The sequence below is a fragment of the Impatiens glandulifera genome, chromosome 3, assembly GCF_907164915.1.
Source record: "Impatiens glandulifera chromosome 3, dImpGla2.1, whole genome shotgun sequence".
NCBI lineage: Eukaryota > Viridiplantae > Streptophyta > Magnoliopsida > Ericales > Balsaminaceae > Impatiens > Impatiens glandulifera.
In genome coordinates this window covers 28,349,996-28,368,691 of record NC_061864.1, presented here as the reverse complement: position 1 = coordinate 28,368,691, position 18,696 = coordinate 28,349,996, and the positions used below count along the sequence as shown (strand labels likewise).

The 18,696-nt window shown below is 30.3% G+C and overlaps 2 protein-coding genes and 1 non-coding gene across 4 annotated transcripts; 2 read left to right on the top strand and 1 right to left on the bottom strand.

Annotated features, from left to right (window-relative positions):
- The first annotated feature begins 240 nt into the window (after positions 1–240).
- On the top strand, positions 241–1,630 carry LOC124932794 (transcription factor MYB1R1-like). Its single transcript, XM_047473474.1, has 3 exons — positions 241–616; positions 821–1,041; positions 1,147–1,630. Exons 1-3 carry the CDS (start codon positions 382–384, stop codon positions 1,420–1,422), a joined length of 732 nt encoding a protein of 243 aa, XP_047329430.1. The 5' UTR covers positions 241–381; the 3' UTR covers positions 1,423–1,630.
- A 2,619-nt stretch (positions 1,631–4,249) lies between these two features.
- Positions 4,250–13,292, bottom strand: LOC124930780 (DDT domain-containing protein DDR4-like). 2 transcript variants are annotated; one of them, XM_047471135.1, is made up of 12 exons: positions 12,529–13,292; positions 12,339–12,449; positions 9,497–9,583; positions 9,372–9,409; positions 9,220–9,301; positions 8,879–8,985; positions 8,637–8,793; positions 8,308–8,400; positions 7,735–7,858; positions 6,925–6,967; positions 6,280–6,474; positions 4,250–5,354 (listed from the first exon to the last, which is right to left on the bottom strand). In XM_047471135.1, the coding sequence occupies exons 1-12, from the start codon at positions 12,976–12,978 to the stop codon at positions 4,625–4,627; spliced, it is 2,217 nt and encodes a 738-aa protein (XP_047327091.1). In that variant the 5' UTR covers positions 12,979–13,292; the 3' UTR covers positions 4,250–4,624. The 2 variants fall into 2 exon arrangements, with proteins under 2 accessions (XP_047327091.1, XP_047327090.1); XM_047471134.1 differs by having other exon boundaries at positions 6,280–6,477; positions 12,529–13,290.
- Positions 13,293–17,889: 4,597 nt separating this feature from the next.
- TRNAP-UGG lies at positions 17,890–17,961 on the top strand. The gene has a single exon. It is a non-coding gene; the product is annotated as a tRNA-Pro (tRNA).
- Positions 17,962–18,696: the final 735 nt, after the last annotated feature.

Sequence of the window (18,696 nt, the reverse complement as noted above, 5' to 3'; positions counted from 1 at the left end):
AGATTATTTTACTATAATCTAAAATAAAACCATTTAAATTATTAATAAAAATATAAAAATATATTTTCCATATTTAAAAGGTAAATTTTTATTAAATATTTATATCCTTAATATATGTTTTACCTTATATCAAATAATATTATTATTTGGAAATAATCCGAAACCAAACAAAGCCTTACCAGTTAGTTTCTAATTTTTTCTATATATATAGATAAACGCGTTCTATTTTCCGCAATGCATTTTGCACCACCAGCATCATCGCCGGCGGACTCGTTCTCCGTCTCCGACGAATCTCCGACGAATCGTACGGCCATCAAATTCCTTCCTCATTACACAATTGACACCATAATCCTGCCGGATACGGCGATCGGACGGAGGAATATGATGATTTCTGAACCAAACGGTATAAACTCCGGCGTCGCCATGGAACCTTCTGAGATCATGCTGTTTGGAGTTAGAGTCAAGGTAGATCCATTGAGAAAGAGTGTAAGTCTGAATAATCTTTCTGAATACGAGCATTTGAAGACGCTTGAATCTTCCAAAGCTGTCGTCGTCACTGATGTGGCGTCAGGTAACGTTTCCGCTGATGAATCCGTCCATCGTCCGCATAAGCGAGGTTAGAATTCTCGTAAATTTGTCTATTTCTTGAATGTGTGATTGAATGTGGTCATGTAGAGTGATTTATTATAAAATTCATGAAAACTGAAAACTACTTTTGTTATTTATGATCATTTTGAGAAATCTTTGATGTATGTATCTGTTCATTTCCATAGATAGATACTGATGATGATGATTGATGATGATTTTGGTTACTGATTAGGTGTCCAATGGACAGAGGAAGAACACAAGCTATTTATTTTGGGATTACAGAAAGTAGGGAAAGGAGATTGGAGAGGAATCTCAAAGAATTTTGTGAAAACTCGAACAGCAACACAAGTAGCTAGCCATGCTCAGAAGTATTTTCTTCGTCATAGCAACAACAACAACATCATGAACAGGCGAAGGAGGAGATCAAGCCTCTTCGACATCACAACTGAATCTGTAAGTTGATTAATTTAGTTCATATCATATGATTTTATTGATCTGATATAATAAACTAGATAGTGCAAATGAACAATTACTGATGTATTTTCATGATTTGAACAGGTTCAGCCTATAGCTATGGAAGAAGAAGCATATAACAATCATGGACATCAACCCATGTTCTACCCATTGCAGACTCCAATTGGAAGAAGTGTTGCATTTCAAAAGGATGATGAAATGAAGAATGTGTTTCCAATTCCAAGGACTATTCCACCAAGAGATCTTGATTTAAACATGCCATTATTGTCTCTGGGCATGTCTTTTACATCTGATCAGAACCAGTTGATGAGGCATTCAGCATTCCCAGTTCTAGCCTCAGATATAATAAGGGTTACTTGAGGTGACATGATCGATCAAACTCTAAGTTTAATTTAAAGGTAAAATCATTAATCATTATGATTAGTTGAAGACTATAATCATACCTGTTTTCTTCTTCTTCCTTCTTCTTCTTTTTCTTGATTGGAAAATTGAAGTTCTCTTTACATACTTGGTTTTAGCAAATGTTCTTGCTTATGAGTAACCAAATGAACCCATGTGGAAAGTTTTGCTCGGCTCTTTTCATTCTCATTTAAAAAAATCTTCTTTTTCAAGTCTAACAATCCATGGATATGCATCTACATATATTTTGTATGACTATGAATGTTGGGATGGTAATGGGGGCATACCGACCCGATTCCGTTCTATTTCGGAGATTTTACTTTTTACTATCATCTTTGCACTATCGATTTCGAGAATCACAGGAAAAAACCATTTTTTAAAGGATCGAAAACCATTTGAATTTGTATACACAAACCAAGTTAATGCATTAACAAATTTGAAAACTTTTATACTCTTTCAATCTTAATTTTGAGCACAAGACAAATTTTCAATAGAAAATGATATTAAGAAATTAATAAAAATAAATTTAAAATTTTTATAAAAATATAAAATGAATAATAGATTAGTGATCCTCATCTCATCTGGATAATACTTTTTCTTCTAATTTATTCGATGACTTAATTTATTAATCAAAATATTAAAATATTCTTTATTTAAAAAAAATTAATATTATTTATAATTATATATTCAAATAAGCTGAATCCGAAAAACCCATGTATTTTGGTCACAATTTTAAGATGTAATTGGATCCCAATGAAAATGACATTTTTACTATATCATTTGAATCCATAAATCAATTATAAAAAAAAAAATTGTATTTCAAATGAAGATATATCACCTCTTTATTCTTTACCTCTTCTATGAAGTAAGATGTCATAAACCGGCTTCACTTTTTTCCTTTTGCTTTTTCTAAATTAAAGAGAAAGATTTAATTATGCTTATCCAACTTTTCCATGCACTTAACTATTTTTTATTTATTTTAAGAAAGCATAACATTTTTTTTTTCAATTTAACATTATTAATGAAAATCAAATCCTAGATCTATTTTTCTTATATAACTCATGTACTTAAGTATGCTTAAATTTTAGGATTTTATTAAAACAATAATATATATATTTTCTTCTAATCATAATTGCAAAATTATGGAAAATCATATATGTAATCTCTATTATTGAAGATATCAATACTATTTACTATGATTTTTTCAAGACTAGCAGTCATTTTTTTTTTTGGAACAAATAAATTAATTAAATGATTTTATCAAACACTATGAAAATAAATGTGTTTTTTTTCTTTGTCTTCTAAAGTTCAAGATAAATGTTAATGGTTAAATTTTTATTATAATTTAAATTCCTTAAATTTGAAGAAAACAAATAACATGAAGCAAATATATTATAACTTTAATCTTAATAAATTATAATTTTTAAAATAATTAAATAATGTCAATTACAAGTTATGTTTATCGAGAACATACATAGACATTTTTAATGCACACCAACATGAAAACACATCAATATCGAAAATTATATTATTCAAAATGAATACATTTATAGAACTTAGGTTAAGCTCCCGAAAATGATGACATTGAGGCTTGGGGAGAAGGAGGAGGTGGTGGCAGCACGAGTGGAGAATCGTATCGATTCTTCTGATGGACCTTCATGATGTAATTCGTCGCCTTTCTATCTACACAAATATTATCATCATCTTGTTCATGACTATTATTAATTATATACGAATTAAAACTAGAACCGGGCCGAGATCGGCATAGGGAAGCATGATCATTTCCATGAGTTAGTGTCATGTTAGCAATGGAGAAGGATGAGATCTTGAGAATATTAGCAGCCAACTTGATGGACTTGTCCCATAGAGATTCATTACTTCTCTTCATGATGAACCTTAATTTCTCCTTCTTCAACCTTTAATTTTCCACAATGGATTTGAAGTCTTGGTTCTTTATATATATAAATGTGGTGATTAGATAAAGGAAAAGTGTTGGAGTAAACTCATAAATATTCTTTTGTTAATTTTCTAACCCATCCCCAACTATTATATTTCTTTTCATATAAGTCATCCAACTATATAAGATACAATTTTATCACTCAAAACATCTTTTAAGGGTCAAGATAGTAAAATGTTGTGATAACCTCCTTAAAATATTAAACCATAATATAAAAGAAAAAGAGAAATGATAGAGGATGCGATTGTGATAGTAACTCCCTACATGGCAGCCACATAGCATCCTATGCCACGATTTATTGTTTAATATATATATATATATATATATATATATATATATATATATATATATATATATATATATATATTTGAAAAAAAAATAGAAACACGTCTATTCATATTCCTGAAGAATTCATTGATTGGTAAACTCGAGCGTAATTGTTCTTTACTTAAGTGCAAATCGAACGTATTCCATTTTCGATCGACTATATGGTTCTTCAATCTCGCAAATCGAACGTTACTTTAAAATGGTAAACTTACTTCATTTACTTCTTTACATTACTTCATTGAGTGATGTAATAACTTGCAAAATTATATGATTTTAAGAATAAAGTGATAAAAGGATATAAAATTGGGTAGACAATTACTCAATTACAAATCTAACATTTCTTTTTTCTAATGAAAAACACCCTTATTTAATATGGATATTGTTAGTCAAAATCTATAAAAGAGTAGAAGAGGGTATTATTATACATGTTTATGTTAGTTATTTCAGATTATATAGTAAAAAAAAACAAGAATCATAAATAGAAAGTGCATAATAAAATAGACATGAAAGAAGCCAAACACAAACACAAATCATCTTTGCATCAAATATCATGATCATGGAATGGAACATCAAGTTATATATCTTTTTCACTTACAATGTAATGCTAATTTTTAAAAAAGTAAAAGAAAAAAAAAGGTTATATAATACAAATACCAAACAAGAAATTTCAAATGAACATAATTCATCCCCATTAGGGCTAGGGTTCTTGAATTATAGTGATGCTAAAAAATGACTACTCAAATCTAATATCATTCTCTCAAGCTTCGATCGCTTCCTGCTGAAAATTTCGTGACAAAACTTGCACGACAAGTAAGCTAAACATGGTTAAGCCAGAAAAAAGAACCACATATATGCTTCCAACCGAGGATGACTGTTCTTCTAGAGGTTATCTGTATTATTATTATTATTATTATTATTAACTTCATCTTTCGTTGAACTAGGACCATCGTCGAATCCAAAACCGGGGGCCAGTTCATTCAAGTCAAGGAATCTCCTTCCATCCTCATGACACGGGCTTCTCGATTTCTCCAATGGCTTCTCACATTCTTCTTCTTCACCCGTTTGTTGTTTTTGCTCTCGCTCTGGAAGAGGCTCGTCTTCACCTTCCTCAATTTCCATTTCTTTCTCACCTTCGGAGAATTCTTCGTCTGACACATTTGATTTCCTAGGTTTTGTAGACTCGTCTTCTGATTCAGACATTTCATACTGTTTATAATCGATTCGATTTCTCGTGGCCCTTCTGCTCCGCCTTAGACCTGCTTGAAGGTTGCTAACTGGTCTTAATTTTGTTGATTCCCTCGTGGTTCGGATTGGCAGTTTCTTTTTATTTCTACGGGGCTCGTCGCTGTCTTCGCTCATACTTAGGAAATTGTTATCGTCTTCTTCTTCTTCGTCTTCTTCTTCAAGGTTTTCTTCATCCCATTCATCACCTTCGGAACTGCTTGACATCTTCCTCTTCTGTTTACTACGTTGCCTCAAGTATTCTTCGTCGTAAACAGCTTCCCCAACTATGTCATCGTCGCTATCGAAGTCTGGTTCTTCGTTCTCGGAAATTGCTTCGACATAATCCTTTGTTGAATATCGTTGAGGCCTTCGTTTCTTTCGATTGCTGCAAGAGGGAATAATAATCAATCATTAATCCTTTATTCTTTCTTTTTTTTAGACCAGGGTTAATTCCTAGATACACAGGGCTCTTTCTTTTGACCCTATCACATGCCCTTAATTGTTAGTGTATATTCTTCTTCACAATATGTTCTAAAAGATAAAAGAAAGTTTTTAACTTAAGTGATCCATGCAAATGCATGTCACATTGATTCAACTGTACAAGAAAACCCTATTTTAAATGCAAATAGGTTTCAGGTTCCATGTTCTGCATAGCAAAGGCTTTCTATTCTGCATTGGGTTTTGCATTAACACGGGGAAGCGGGTAATCTTGGTGGCTAATTTTATTTACTTATGTCCTTTGTTGTAAGCATGTTATAAAAGGATTAACGGAAAACTTCAACTTCTCAAGCTCAAGCAATGAGTACTACTGAAGCAATGAGTACTACTCAAGCAAATGTTTCATTGTCAAGGGGCATCGTTGATTGATATCAATCAAAATGAATGAAGGTTTGTTGGATGACTATCTATGTTATAATTTAGGGTTCTTTAATTTGATTCAGCATTCTTACTATGTAATAACTTGTATTAATGGTCACTAATATTTTCCTGTCTTATTTATTTATAATCATTTTTGTTTGGTAGTAGTATACTCCCTGATGTTTTCCTTTTCTATTTGTGTAATTTGAAAATACTTTTCTTCAGCTTATATGGATGTCCCAATGTTCTGTTTGGAAACATAACTTGGGCATTCATAGATTCATAAATTTATTGGAGATCATCTGGATCCGAATTCAGATCCAGAAAGCCATCATGACTTGCATTTATCTTGTTTTGTTGCAACTTTCGATTTTCCTTTGGAGGTAATGCAAATTTTTGTTGATTTTTCAAAAATATATATATAATTCAAAACTGAACCAAGAAGAGGATACCTGCGATCAGTCATCTCAGTTTCAAGGTCTTCATCAACATCAACATCATCATAATCGGGTGACATTGGAGATGGCATCTCAAAAGAATCTAGTTGAGGAGGTTGTACAGGATCACCATTCCACTTTCCATTTGCAGAAACATCATGCTTTAAAACATGTTCTTGTCTGCCAGTAGGTTCTGGCGAAGACTGCTTCCTTCTGATTCATGAAACACGGGGTGAGACAAATGAGCAAAAGTTTTGATCTTTATAAAAAAATCATTTTTTTAGGATAGGATCACATGATGTATGATCCACTTTCTTCAATCAAATGAATACTTTCCCTCGTCATATCATTTTCTATAAATTTCCATCACAATAATACCTTTCAAACTGGGCTCTCAAGAAAAGAGTAAGAGCAGGGAATTACCCCATTTGGAAAAAAAAGCTTTATGCTTGTTTCTACGTTTGGAAACTAAACTTAGTCACAGATTGTTTCTATATCTAAATCCAGATACAGAAACATATTTAAAATTATTTCTAAATGGGGACATTGTCACATAAGCTGCATCACTTATCTTAAAATTTGTGGAAAAGCATTTTGTATTGAATAGATGGAAGGTAAAGGAATAGCAGTTATGTTATGGAAAAAGATGAAAGACCATACTTGGTTATTTTGATAGCCTCATTGATTGATCTGTCAAAGGCATCTGAAACATAATAAATTGATACAAGTTAGAAGCAAGCAACATGAATAATAACGGGATAAAATTCAGCATATGAAGTATTTCAACATGATTCAACATGTGGCTCAAAGATATAAATGAAGCTGCTTAATCACTAAAGGAAACTGAATAAGAAAAAAAATATAGCTGAAGAGAGCCTAAAAATCGAGTTGAATCACAACATTGACCACAGAACTCTAGGTCATATATTTAAGGAAAGGATATCGTTTTGATTTCTGAACTTACATCAAAAGTTAGTTTTTTGCTTTCTCAACTTATGGAAGAACCGTTTTTTCTTACAGAGCTCAAAATGGCTCAAATTACTTCTCATCGTTTATGTTTGGTTAACTCTGCTAATGTCTTGATATGCACTTTAGAAACAAAAGAAAATATAAATCAAAATTTGAGATTAAGGAATTGCATAAATTGTGTAGAAGAGATGATTTAACAACTTAAACAGAGTTAACCAAAAAAAATGACGAAAGTAATCTGAGACATTTTGAAATGGAGGAACCAAAATGAGTCCAACACAAATTGAGGAAGATTAACAAGCCTTGTATGCAAGTTTAGACACATCTGAAGTTCCATAACTTGTGAATGTGTCTATGCACAAGACTTCAAAATATGTCGTTTCAGATTTGGCACCGAGAATTCAATGATAAGCCATGAGTGAAAAATATCAGAAAAAGTGCAGTTATCCACTGTCTCTATAAATTCAAGAAATGTGAAATAGGAACTAAGCATATGCTCACCGAATGTATAAGTAACAGGTTTTCTATCACGGAGAGAGCGTCCTGCAGTAAGCCCATCCATATTCATCATATTATCAAGGAGAAGAGCTTGTCTGTGTTGCTTCTTCAACTGTTTTTCTTTCCTCTGGAGAAATAATGATACACACCCATAAGCCTCTTAACTCCAAGAAAACACATGCTAGGAAGAGCCATTTCCTTTCAAATAGGGTTATTTTGGTAAAAAAAATATCATATTGATCGGATCCTGAAAAATCTACATTGTTATGTTTGACAAAAATCACAATTCTGATCATAAATGAGAAAAAGAAAATCTCAATACCAAATGAAGCAAAATATTGTATTCCAAATTAGGCAACAAAAATCAAAATATAATCTGGATCATGATAAAAAAAATATAATTTGATCATGATCCAGAAATCACTTTCAATTTGAAATATGGCAATTTTCTAATGAAATCATGAATGACAAAATACTAGTTTCCAAAATAGGCTCATAGTTGCAATTGAAAAGGAATCCACACACACAGGAAGTGATCTACAAAAGTGATCTCTATCATTAATATAGTCAAATCACCTTATGGACTTTCTCAATCTCGGGAAGAATGTCAATCTTCAATTTCTTGCCAAGTGATACCTCTGTTCTATTTTTACTTTCGAAAAGTTTATCCTGTGGACAATGTACATAATCATAAGAGGCCGTGAACAAAATCCAGAATCTACATATATCGTTCAGATTAGCGAAAATCAAAGGAAGAAGAAAATCCAATCAGCAGAGTTACACTCTTCATCATAGATGTGTACTAGAACTCGTCAGCATTTAATTCCAATCTTCACAGTTCAAAAAGCTTTTTGTTTTCACCATTTTATGTTTAACTAGTTCATCTCAGAGTGTTGTTTACTTACAGAAACATCCTGAAATTCATCCAAATTAGTTGCAACTGTTTCCCAATTGAAACAAGAATTATCTATTGGCGGTGCATTCTTCCCTTTCCCTTTTTGAACATCCACTTTTCGTATTTCTCGATATAACCGATGACCAATTATGGGATCGTCTTCATACCTGCATTTCAAATATCTATCAATTGAACTCGCATTCAATGAAAGAAATTAGTATAATTTGACATTGAAATGTAGAACCACCTTACCAGTAGGAGATTCCATAAGAATCACCACCAACTCGCTCCTTACGAAATAATGAAAGTTGAGCACCATTTTTAATTGCGTCATCTATATAGAGCCGGATATCTTCTTGCTGCAAAGTAAAGAGGATAAATAAGTATGCAATTACCTATCCCAAATGACAGATGTGACCAATAGAATTACGATTTTTGAGATTTACAACAAGATCTTCAAAATTAACTTTTTTTTTAATTAATTATTTGTAGCAACGCAATATTAAATGAATTTTGTTCATTGCCAGTAAAAGAGATTTCAATTTTCTAATAAAAAATTAAAGCAAGAGTGTAAACCCTGTAGAGAACAATACCTCAACACGAATATCACACAAGGCTTTCAAGATCACCACCCTAGTGCAAGGATCAAGAGTGTTATATGTTTCAATCTCGGCCCTGCAAATAACAAGACAAATGAATATAGATGATGGATTCATTGTGCTTCATTGTGTATCAGGATACTCACCCATGTGATGCAACAATCGGTAGATCACCTTCTGCCACCTATAAAGAGCAAACTTATATTAAAATGAAACAAGGAAAAATCATTTAAAGAAGCACAATGAATTCGAAGCAGCTTAATTTCCCTACCCACTGCCACCAATCTCTCAACTTTCTGCAGAGCACAGTAACCCAGGTATTACGACCAAGTGCCATTCGTGTAACAGGAGGAATTGCCTTCATAAGAGGAAATAAAGATAAATCAGAAAACATCTCTCAACCATGAAGCAAGAAAAGGCCAAAGAAATTACTGAAAGGATATTTCAGACTAGAGAAAATAATGGCAGAATAAATAAGGCATCTGTCTCATTCTAAAGAAGTAGTTTAGGAACTGCAGTCTAGGAGAGGAGAGAAAATAAACACTAAGAGCTTGTTTGATGTAGGATTTTTTTTAAAAAAAAAAACCTTGTTTGGTGAAAAGTGGATTATTTGGGGTTATTTGAGTTAAATGACTATACCCTTTGTATTTAATATGTTAAAATTTATAAAAAAAAATAATAATGTGTGGCTATTTTTGTTGATGATTTGAGTGATGAAGGAATAAGGGGTTATTTGGATTAACCCTTCATCAAATAAGGCCTGTGTTAGGTCAAATTCAAATGACATTAAGCACAAGAAAATTGTAAATCATGCTTCCAAAAGAGGCAAAGCAATCAACCATCTACAACAATAGGATTTCAAAATTATTTGGATCAAGGTGTCTTTTTTTCACTTAGATTGGATTGTGGTGATTAGGAGTCAGTTGCAATGGAGGACCATGGTGCCTTAATGGATATGGGGATTAGGTGGAGCTTGAGGTTCAGGTGAACTTAATCCATTCAGGATGAGAGTAATTATGCAGAAAGAAGACAACAATGATTGATATTAACATGATACTAGAAGTTAAAAAGAGCAACTATCAATTTCTACATATTTAATATTAAAAAGAATTATCAATAACAGGACAGATTTAATCTGTTGAATCACGTCATATTATACAGTCCAAAGGGACATAACCATCCAAGTTCGACAATAAGTAGCAAAAAGAAAGTGAAACTTTCATTTGCTTAAAATCAAGGGTTTAATCTATTCTACTCGATATAATTAAAATAATCATCAACTATTATCTCATCAGAAGCAAACAACAATATAACCAATCAAAGCTTGTAAAAAAATATAGTAAACCCAATATGAAGAAATGCACCAACTGGGCAAGTCCAGTTCCAGATGGTTTAAAAATACTATACACAATTTTTATCGTATGAGCAAGTTCTTGATGTTTCACATCATCCATCTAACTGCTTTAGTTTAATACTTGTATTTTTCTCTCAACATCTTCAATTTATATCAAGATCTTATTCCTTCCCAATTCTAGCAAACTTCACTGTGAGTTAAACAATGCTCTTTCAAGTATGTCTCTTTATTTTCCATTGTATCATCTCCTTACAAAATCTCCTTATGGTTTTACAGTATCCTTCCCATAAAGTCCAGAATCATATTGCGACCACTTATATCTTTCTATTTCTATGAGTATGTATAAGGGGAAGAACAAGGAAGACTAATCACTTAAGTGTATTTGCTCACTAGATGATTAGAATGGCATCCAACCACAGGCTGGCGAGAAAGTCAACATGAATGGCAAACCTTTTTCTCTATATTCATAAGACACGATCAAAGTTAATTGGCAAATATTCTAAATTTACAACTCCAGCACCAGAAAACTGCAACCGGACCATAAGAAGGTAAAAATAAGACAAACTTCATCCTCAATCTCAAGAAAATGAACTAATGACCTTCAAAATGATATCTATTAAGTAATTCACCCCCACGACCTAAAACGGTATGCATAAGAAGATACAATACAAGTTGTGATAAAGCTATGTCCTGACAAACAAAATGACGGTTCATGGCAGGCATAAGCCAAAACCAAGAATTCCCCAAATGGAGTGAGCTCTACGTAAAGAACTTTGCCTCAGTGTTATCATGTGACAACTTGCAGACTTCAACAAAAGCCAGGACAAAGACTAAGTTTCCATATCAATGATAAGAAGCTAAATGTCCCATGTTTCTCTGCAATAAACAACCCTATTTGATACAATGGACATGCATCAAATAGCAACAGTTAACTGAAACTTTAGTTTGTCCTTTGGAATCCTTAAAAAGACTTGCCTAGGTCCAACTTCGACACATATAAAGACGAGTTAAACATAAAAGGAGCACGGCCTTACTCCATCAACCATCTAAAAAACCATCAAAATGAAGTAAAACAACACCTGAGCATCAAAGCTGTGCAAATAGGATAATATTGCAACAGCATCCTTATGTGCACTACTCTCATCATTCTCACAATTATACCACATATTCTCTATCAGACATACCTTTCTCTCAACTATGTATCTTATTACTCGGAGGTTCGTGGATACTATAACAAAAGTACATTAAGAGACCGATGACATTCAATACCAACTAATTTACATGAATTAAAACCACCAAGACAACAAGTTAAAACCAACAACATTGACTCCAAATCAACCTCTATAGGCCAGAGATAGGAAATTGTTTGAATTGTCTTCCAAATCCCAATCATTTAGGAGTAGAAGTTCCCATGGAAGATTATGCATAAAAGACCAGTCCTTTCTCTGCATTAGTTGAGAATCATCATAGAGCAATCAAAGAACCTATGCTAAAATTGTATGAAGTTCAACTCCAGGATATTCAGAATGAACCTAATGCCAATATATTTGCATAACAGCCAAACAATGACTTTTCAGAATAAGCTGGTGCAGGACTTATTCAAATTAACAAAGATATTTGATATTTCAAAGCATTTGTAGAATCAAACACTTACAGCGGAAATTAGTCAAATTTTCTCCAATTAACAATATCAATATATTATCGACCAAGAACTAAAAGCAGGTAGAACTTCAGGTGAACAAGAAGAAAGAACATGCACCTTCATCAAAGGTATGTGTATGTCAGCCAAAGTGTTGTTTGGCGTAATCAAAGCTGTCTCAAGTTCCTCAGCAGAGAATTCAACCTTAATGTTTAGAAGAGGCCTGAAAACCTGAAAAATACGAGACCATTTAGCAAAGCCCTAATTACAACAAGTTAACAAACAAAGCTTGCAACTTTAATGAGCTCACATTGAGAAAATTAAGAATTGAAGCAAGTTCCCACATAGACCGAAGATCCCACCGCTGTTGCTGCGATGGCGGAGGCTCCCGAACAAGAGGCGTAATGATCTTACATTGCGGTGTCTGAGGGGGAGGCGGCGAAGGAGATTCTTCTCTCTCCCTTTCCCGCAACCGTTCTTTCTTCGTGACCCTTTTCTTCCTCTCAGCTGCAGAAGTAGCCGCTTCAGCAGCCGCAGCAGCTTGTACCCTGGCTAACGCCCTAGCCGTACATGCACGAGAAGGTCGTTCTTTCCTAATTAAATAGTTGTTACTGTTGTTGTTAACCTTGCTGTCTTCATTGTTATTGCTCGTGCTTTGTCCATTGTTGATGTGGTGATGAGAGTGTTGTTCTTCCACTGTTCCTTCGTTTGGAGAAGACCCACCAGCGTGGATCGACGTAGAAGGCTCTCCGGAAGACATGGTGGAGAGATCGAAAAGCGTTAATGGGTGTCTATTGAAGACTCACATTAGAGATCACGGGAGAAGGAATTTGCATAAAGAGAAAAGGGGGGTTTCGTTTGAAAGAAGAATGAATGAATGAATCTAAAGAACGTGATAAGGTAATCACTGTTTCTCGCTGTCCCTGCGCAGGATAGATAGAGGGCGCTGATGAAAGATAAAATCGAAGACGGAGAAAGGGGGAAGAGGACGAAGAACTGTTGAAGGGCAAAAGGGGGTAGAGAGAGAGAGAGGAGGAGGGAAGACAATTGGAAAATCAAAATCGCAACTTTGACGAAGAATTTGGGCGAATTCGATTAACCCTCAGATCATGGGTTTGTACTTTCTACTTTCTAATTTCTAATTTCTAATTTCTAATTTACATCTTTAATTCTTTTTTCTTTTATTAATTTTAATATTTAAAAAAAATAGTAAAATTTTAACTCTAAAACAACCCGCCCACCTATTTAAAAATAAGATTATTTTACAAAATAATTATTTGAAATTTTTATATTTTTAGAAAAATATTAAATAACTATTAAGATTAAAATTATTATTGGTATATAAAGAAACTTATAAGTTGAAGTATAAATAAATAAATAAAAATATATATAATGGGTATACCAGATTAGTTAAAATAATAAGGGGGTAATTGACATTTTTTTTATAAATTTTGTAAGAATTATAATATGGTTATTTAAAGTATATAGGGTCTTATTTTATTTCTTCTACTATTAAATAAGTATTAAATTATCTTGATTAATTTTTAAAATTAGTTAAAAAATTATTTTATATTTTAGTTTTTTAAATTTTTTATTGAATATTTTATTATTTTTATTTGAGCTTTATTATATAATAATAAAAAAATTAAATAATAATGTTATATATTTTTAAAATAATAATATTAATTATTAAAATAAAAAGATATGTATCAACTATTTTTAATTATTTGTATTGATATTTTAAATCTATTAATTAATACAATAAATAAATAAATATAATAAATACCAGTAATAAACAAATAAATATATATATATATATAAAGATAAAATAAAATATTACTATATTTTTATATATTTATTATAATATTGTAAATATAATATAATTTCATCTATCATGATACGGTCTAAATAGATCAAATAGATCAAGTCAGTCGAAAACAAACAAAAATGGTTAGTGGTCTTTCGATCTACTTGCATTTATAATCGACTTTGTCCCTTACAGAACTCCGGGCCGAATCCAGCCCAAACCGTGTATCCGACCCATTTCGCGACCCGAACACTTGTCTAATGGCATATTTGTTTGGGCCTTTTAATTTTTAATTGTTTTTAACAAATATAAGGGTAAAACTATTTTTAAAAAATAAAAAATAATAAAAAACGATATTAAAATATTTTTAGAATATTTTCATAAAAAATATTTTAATAAAAGTATGTTCTAACACCCTAATTCATATTTTCCAAGTATTTTCCACTATCATTCTCAATATTAATCGCATGTATTAATATTTAAATATTATTTTATAATTTTAAATGCAAGAAAACTAATAAAGGTCTATAACATCAAAAGAATTGTTTAAATTAAATTAAGTTTTTAAAAGAAATTCTGATAAATTATATTTATACACTAATATAAATATTTTATTGATTTTAAAATTAAAATTAATTTGTGATTCTATATTCAAATAAATAATATTTTAAATAATTAATTTAAAATAATTATTACTATTAATCAAATTATGATATTAAAAAAAATAATATATATATATATATTATATTCAAAATGTCAAATAAAAATAATTAATTTTACTTTTTTTTTGACATATTATTTATAGAAATAATTAATATCTATTATTTCAATTTATAAGGTTAGTGTAGTGGTACATATTTTATATAAAATATTATGTTATTATTGTTAAATAAAAATAATAATTAATGTTATTGTTAAAAAAAATTATTAAATCAAAAAGTTAAATTTAAAAAGTTAAATTTAAAAAGTTAAATTAAAAAAACTTCAATAAAAACTAATTAAAATTAAATTTAAAAAGTTGAAAAACAAAATAATAAAAATATTTATAATTAAAAATATATGTAACTAAGTGCATTAATTTTAAAATTAACTAGAAATGTATTTATAAAAGCAAATCTTATATATATTTTAAGAAGGAATTTGTTTAAACATATATATTGTTTTGGTTTTTCGAAACTAGAGAATTATTTTCGTTGCATTACTTTTATCGCCAAAATAATATATTTCGACATTAAAATAAAAATATACAATTATTACATTTTAATGTAATATTCTTTAGAATGTATTACCTTTAAATTGCATAAAATCAAATCAAATCAAATTGGCTTGACCTTCCATAGCTGTAGTCACTAACTACAATTTAATTTGATTATTATTGTTGTGTAATTGATATATACAAATTAAATAAATAAAAAATTAAGCTCAACGACAAAAATAATAAAAAAAAAAAAGTAAGAAAAAAAATTAATACAATTATTTGGTCCGCAAGGTCCGAAGGAGCAACGAGGTCTCCAGATGAATCAACGACAAAAATAATAAAAAAAAAAATAAAGTAAGAAAAAAAATTAATACAATTATTTGGTCCGCAAGGTCCGAAGGAGCAACGAGGTCTCCAGATGAATCAACGAGTTCCCCACAACATTAATATTATTTTAAGACATCAAATTCTTTTGTATTCTCATTTTCATTCGTATAATAAAAATCTTCAACATAATCTAAACTTCAACATAAAAAAATTTATAAGTGCCATTATAAAATTAGGTTCAATAACGATTTGAATTCCAAGCAATGGTCTGTCATTAGCCTAGAAACATGTGTCTTTCTTGTCCAGCCGGTTCCATTACTCCATAATAACGTAAAGAAAGCAATTTATTTTTCCTTATGTTGTTATGGGGATACAAGCCTAACCATCGAGTAAAACTTTTTCCTAATTGAATGTATGGGTTCGGAGGTGGGGTTAAGTTAGTGGTTAGTTAACGCTAAGGAGTTGAAGTCGGCAAGTGGAGTGCGACAGTTCGCCACATAGTGAATTTAATTAATGTAGACTCATTTAACGTCACCAATATCTCAAATCAAATGAGGTGAATTTTCATCATTTCATGACCATAACTTGTAAATTTATTTGAAATAGTTGTATAATCAGGTATTATAACATCGAAGAGTACCTTCATATTCTGAATAAGAAAACTCATTAACATCACTCTAATTTTAGAAAAAAATACTTTAGATAGTGATTGGAGTTCCAAGCAAGATCAATTATTTGGGGAAGTGAGAAACAAAACTAATAAATAAAAATAATAATAATGAATTAGCTCAAAATTTAGGAAAGAAAATGGAAGATAAATCCGTCCATATATACCAAACAAGAAAGAGCATATGCATATCATATGTACCAATTAGCCAATTAACTTTCCAATCATCATTTTAAAGTGTTAATTATTCATTTCATAAAAGTAGTATATTCTAAGTTGTATTGACTATTTTTTAAAAATTGAATAAGTTTTAATTCATTCTAAATAATTGTTCAAAAAATGATAAAGCATAGTTATAACATTAAAAAAAAATATTAAAGGAGTGTAAAAAAAGCAAGTATATATAATTATATATATATATATATATATATATGAAGAAATAAATGCAATGATAAGAAAAAAATGTCAATAAGAAAAATATAAAAGAAATGACGATCGCGAGTTATAAGATGCTTAATTGAATACGACAAGAATACCTCCTTTCGAGTTCATTAATATATCAAGAGTTCATTAACTAGCTTTGTTTTCAAATATTCTCCCGTTCTTTTCATAATTCTTATCAAGACAACTGATTTACCGAACTCAACTCATTTGTTCACAAAGTTTGAAAAAAATTATAATCACTTAAAATATTAGTAGTGACCATCTTAATTAAGTTTGAACCAAATTTACAAAGGTAGAATAATTGAAAAATTAGTGGTTAATTGTTTGTTTTTGTATTTAATATTTTAAAATATCCAATAAATTAAGTTGTTAAAGATTAGGATAGATTATTTAGATAATTATTAGTTTGTATTTTTTTTTTTATATTTAATTGTTACAAATTTTTATTTAATTAATAAGTATTAAATTGTTATAATAAAATTAAAGAATTAATTTAAATTTGAATTTAATTTTATATTTATATAAAGTTAAATAATAATTCACTAGGTCAATCAAATTACTACATTCTTTTGAATTTCTTCCTCAACTCACTTTTTTTTATACAAAAGTGAATTCGTTATTTGACCCATCAAGATCACCACAAAAAACAAGCCATGATTAAAAAATAAGTTTGATTTAATCAAATAAATGATTCAACTTATCCGGATCAACTTAATCTTAGTTTTCTACTTAACTAAATTATTTTTCATTTAAACTGCACATTGTCTTTTAAAAAATAATATTGTGTCACAGTGAACAACAGTGGAATTTATTTTATTTGTATTTAATATGAGTTTGATTAAATTTTGTTTAAGTTATAAATATGTGTAATATCATAAAAATATTAAATTGTGCTACAAAAGTTCTTGTAAATCACACATTTCAGAAGACATAAATTATTTATCTTCATTACACAACAAAAACCGCAATTACAACATAATTACAAACTCGATTATAATAGTTGAATTGACAATCATATGCATAAAACAATAATTAAAAGTTCGATTCTTACTGTGAGTCATAATTTTTAAAATTTTAAAACAAAAAAATACTCAAATTATAATGAAAATTGGATTCGGTGCAAGGTCATGGTTAACGACCATTGGAATGCATTGAAGTTTAGATGATAGAGATGACCTAGCCTTATATTTATTTGTTGATTAATTTAACGTTCAATTGAAACACATGTGGGCGTTTGGTCTAGTGGTATGATTCTCGCTTTGGGTGCGAGAGGTCCCGAGTTCGATTCTCGGAACGCCCCTTTAAATTCACTTTTTTTTTCTCAATAGAGGATCTTTCCCAAAGCTACTAAATCCGAGAAAACATTTCAATGATCCATTTTTGGGAAGGCCATAAATATGTGGTGATAAACAATAGTATAAATATAACTCATCAGAATAAAAATTACTAACAACTGTCTTCAATTCAAGATATTAGACATTGTTTTGCAGATATATTTGAGCAACTTCATATTTCACATATATTGGGATGTTTGGAAAGCTCAGATAATCTTGTCTTTATGTCGGAGGAGCTAGGGTGGAGTTAAAGTGGAGCCGAGTTTGAATGAACAAATATTATTAAATTTATTTATATATACGTAATAAAATATATTCCTGAATACCATTTTATCAAAATCAATATACCAATAAAATATAAAAAACTAGATTTTAAATAATTTTTTTTGGTCGAAACCAGATCCAATTCCGGAGCTCGAGCGTTTACAAATTGGACCATGCTATGAATTATTTATGTTTATTTTGTATATCTACTTCTTTAGATTGTTTTATGAAATTTTTTTCCTTGAGTATTCCAACATATTCATCAATAATTAATTTTAGGTTTTGTTATTACTTTAAACCAGGTTTTTATTCTTCAAGGTTCAAGAGTCTGACCACTCTTGCTTCAAGCAAGAAAGACATTCTAATTTATTTTGTTTGAGAAATCTTGGACCTCCATGTCTTTTGTCTTCTATATTTTTTTTTTCTTTTTCTTTCCT

Coding starts and splice junctions, on each gene's coding strand:
- LOC124932794 (XM_047473474.1), top strand. CDS start 382: ATGATGATTTCTGAACCAAACGGTATAAACTCCGGCGTCGCCATGGAA. Junction 617..820: donor CCATCGTCCGCATAAGCGAG/GTTAGAATTCTC, acceptor GTTACTGATTAG/GTGTCCAATGGACAGAGGAA. Junction 1,042..1,146: donor TCGACATCACAACTGAATCT/GTAAGTTGATTA, acceptor TGATTTGAACAG/GTTCAGCCTATAGCTATGGA.
- LOC124930780 (XM_047471134.1), bottom strand. CDS start 12,978: ATGTCTTCCGGAGAGCCTTCTACGTCGATCCACGCTGGTGGGTCTTCT. Junction 9,410..9,496: donor TGAGAGATTGGTGGCAGTGG/GTAGGGAAATTA, acceptor TGCTCTTTATAG/GTGGCAGAAGGTGATCTACC. Junction 8,986..9,219: donor TGTGTGATATTCGTGTTGAG/GTATTGTTCTCT, acceptor TTTACTTTGCAG/CAAGAAGATATCCGGCTCTA.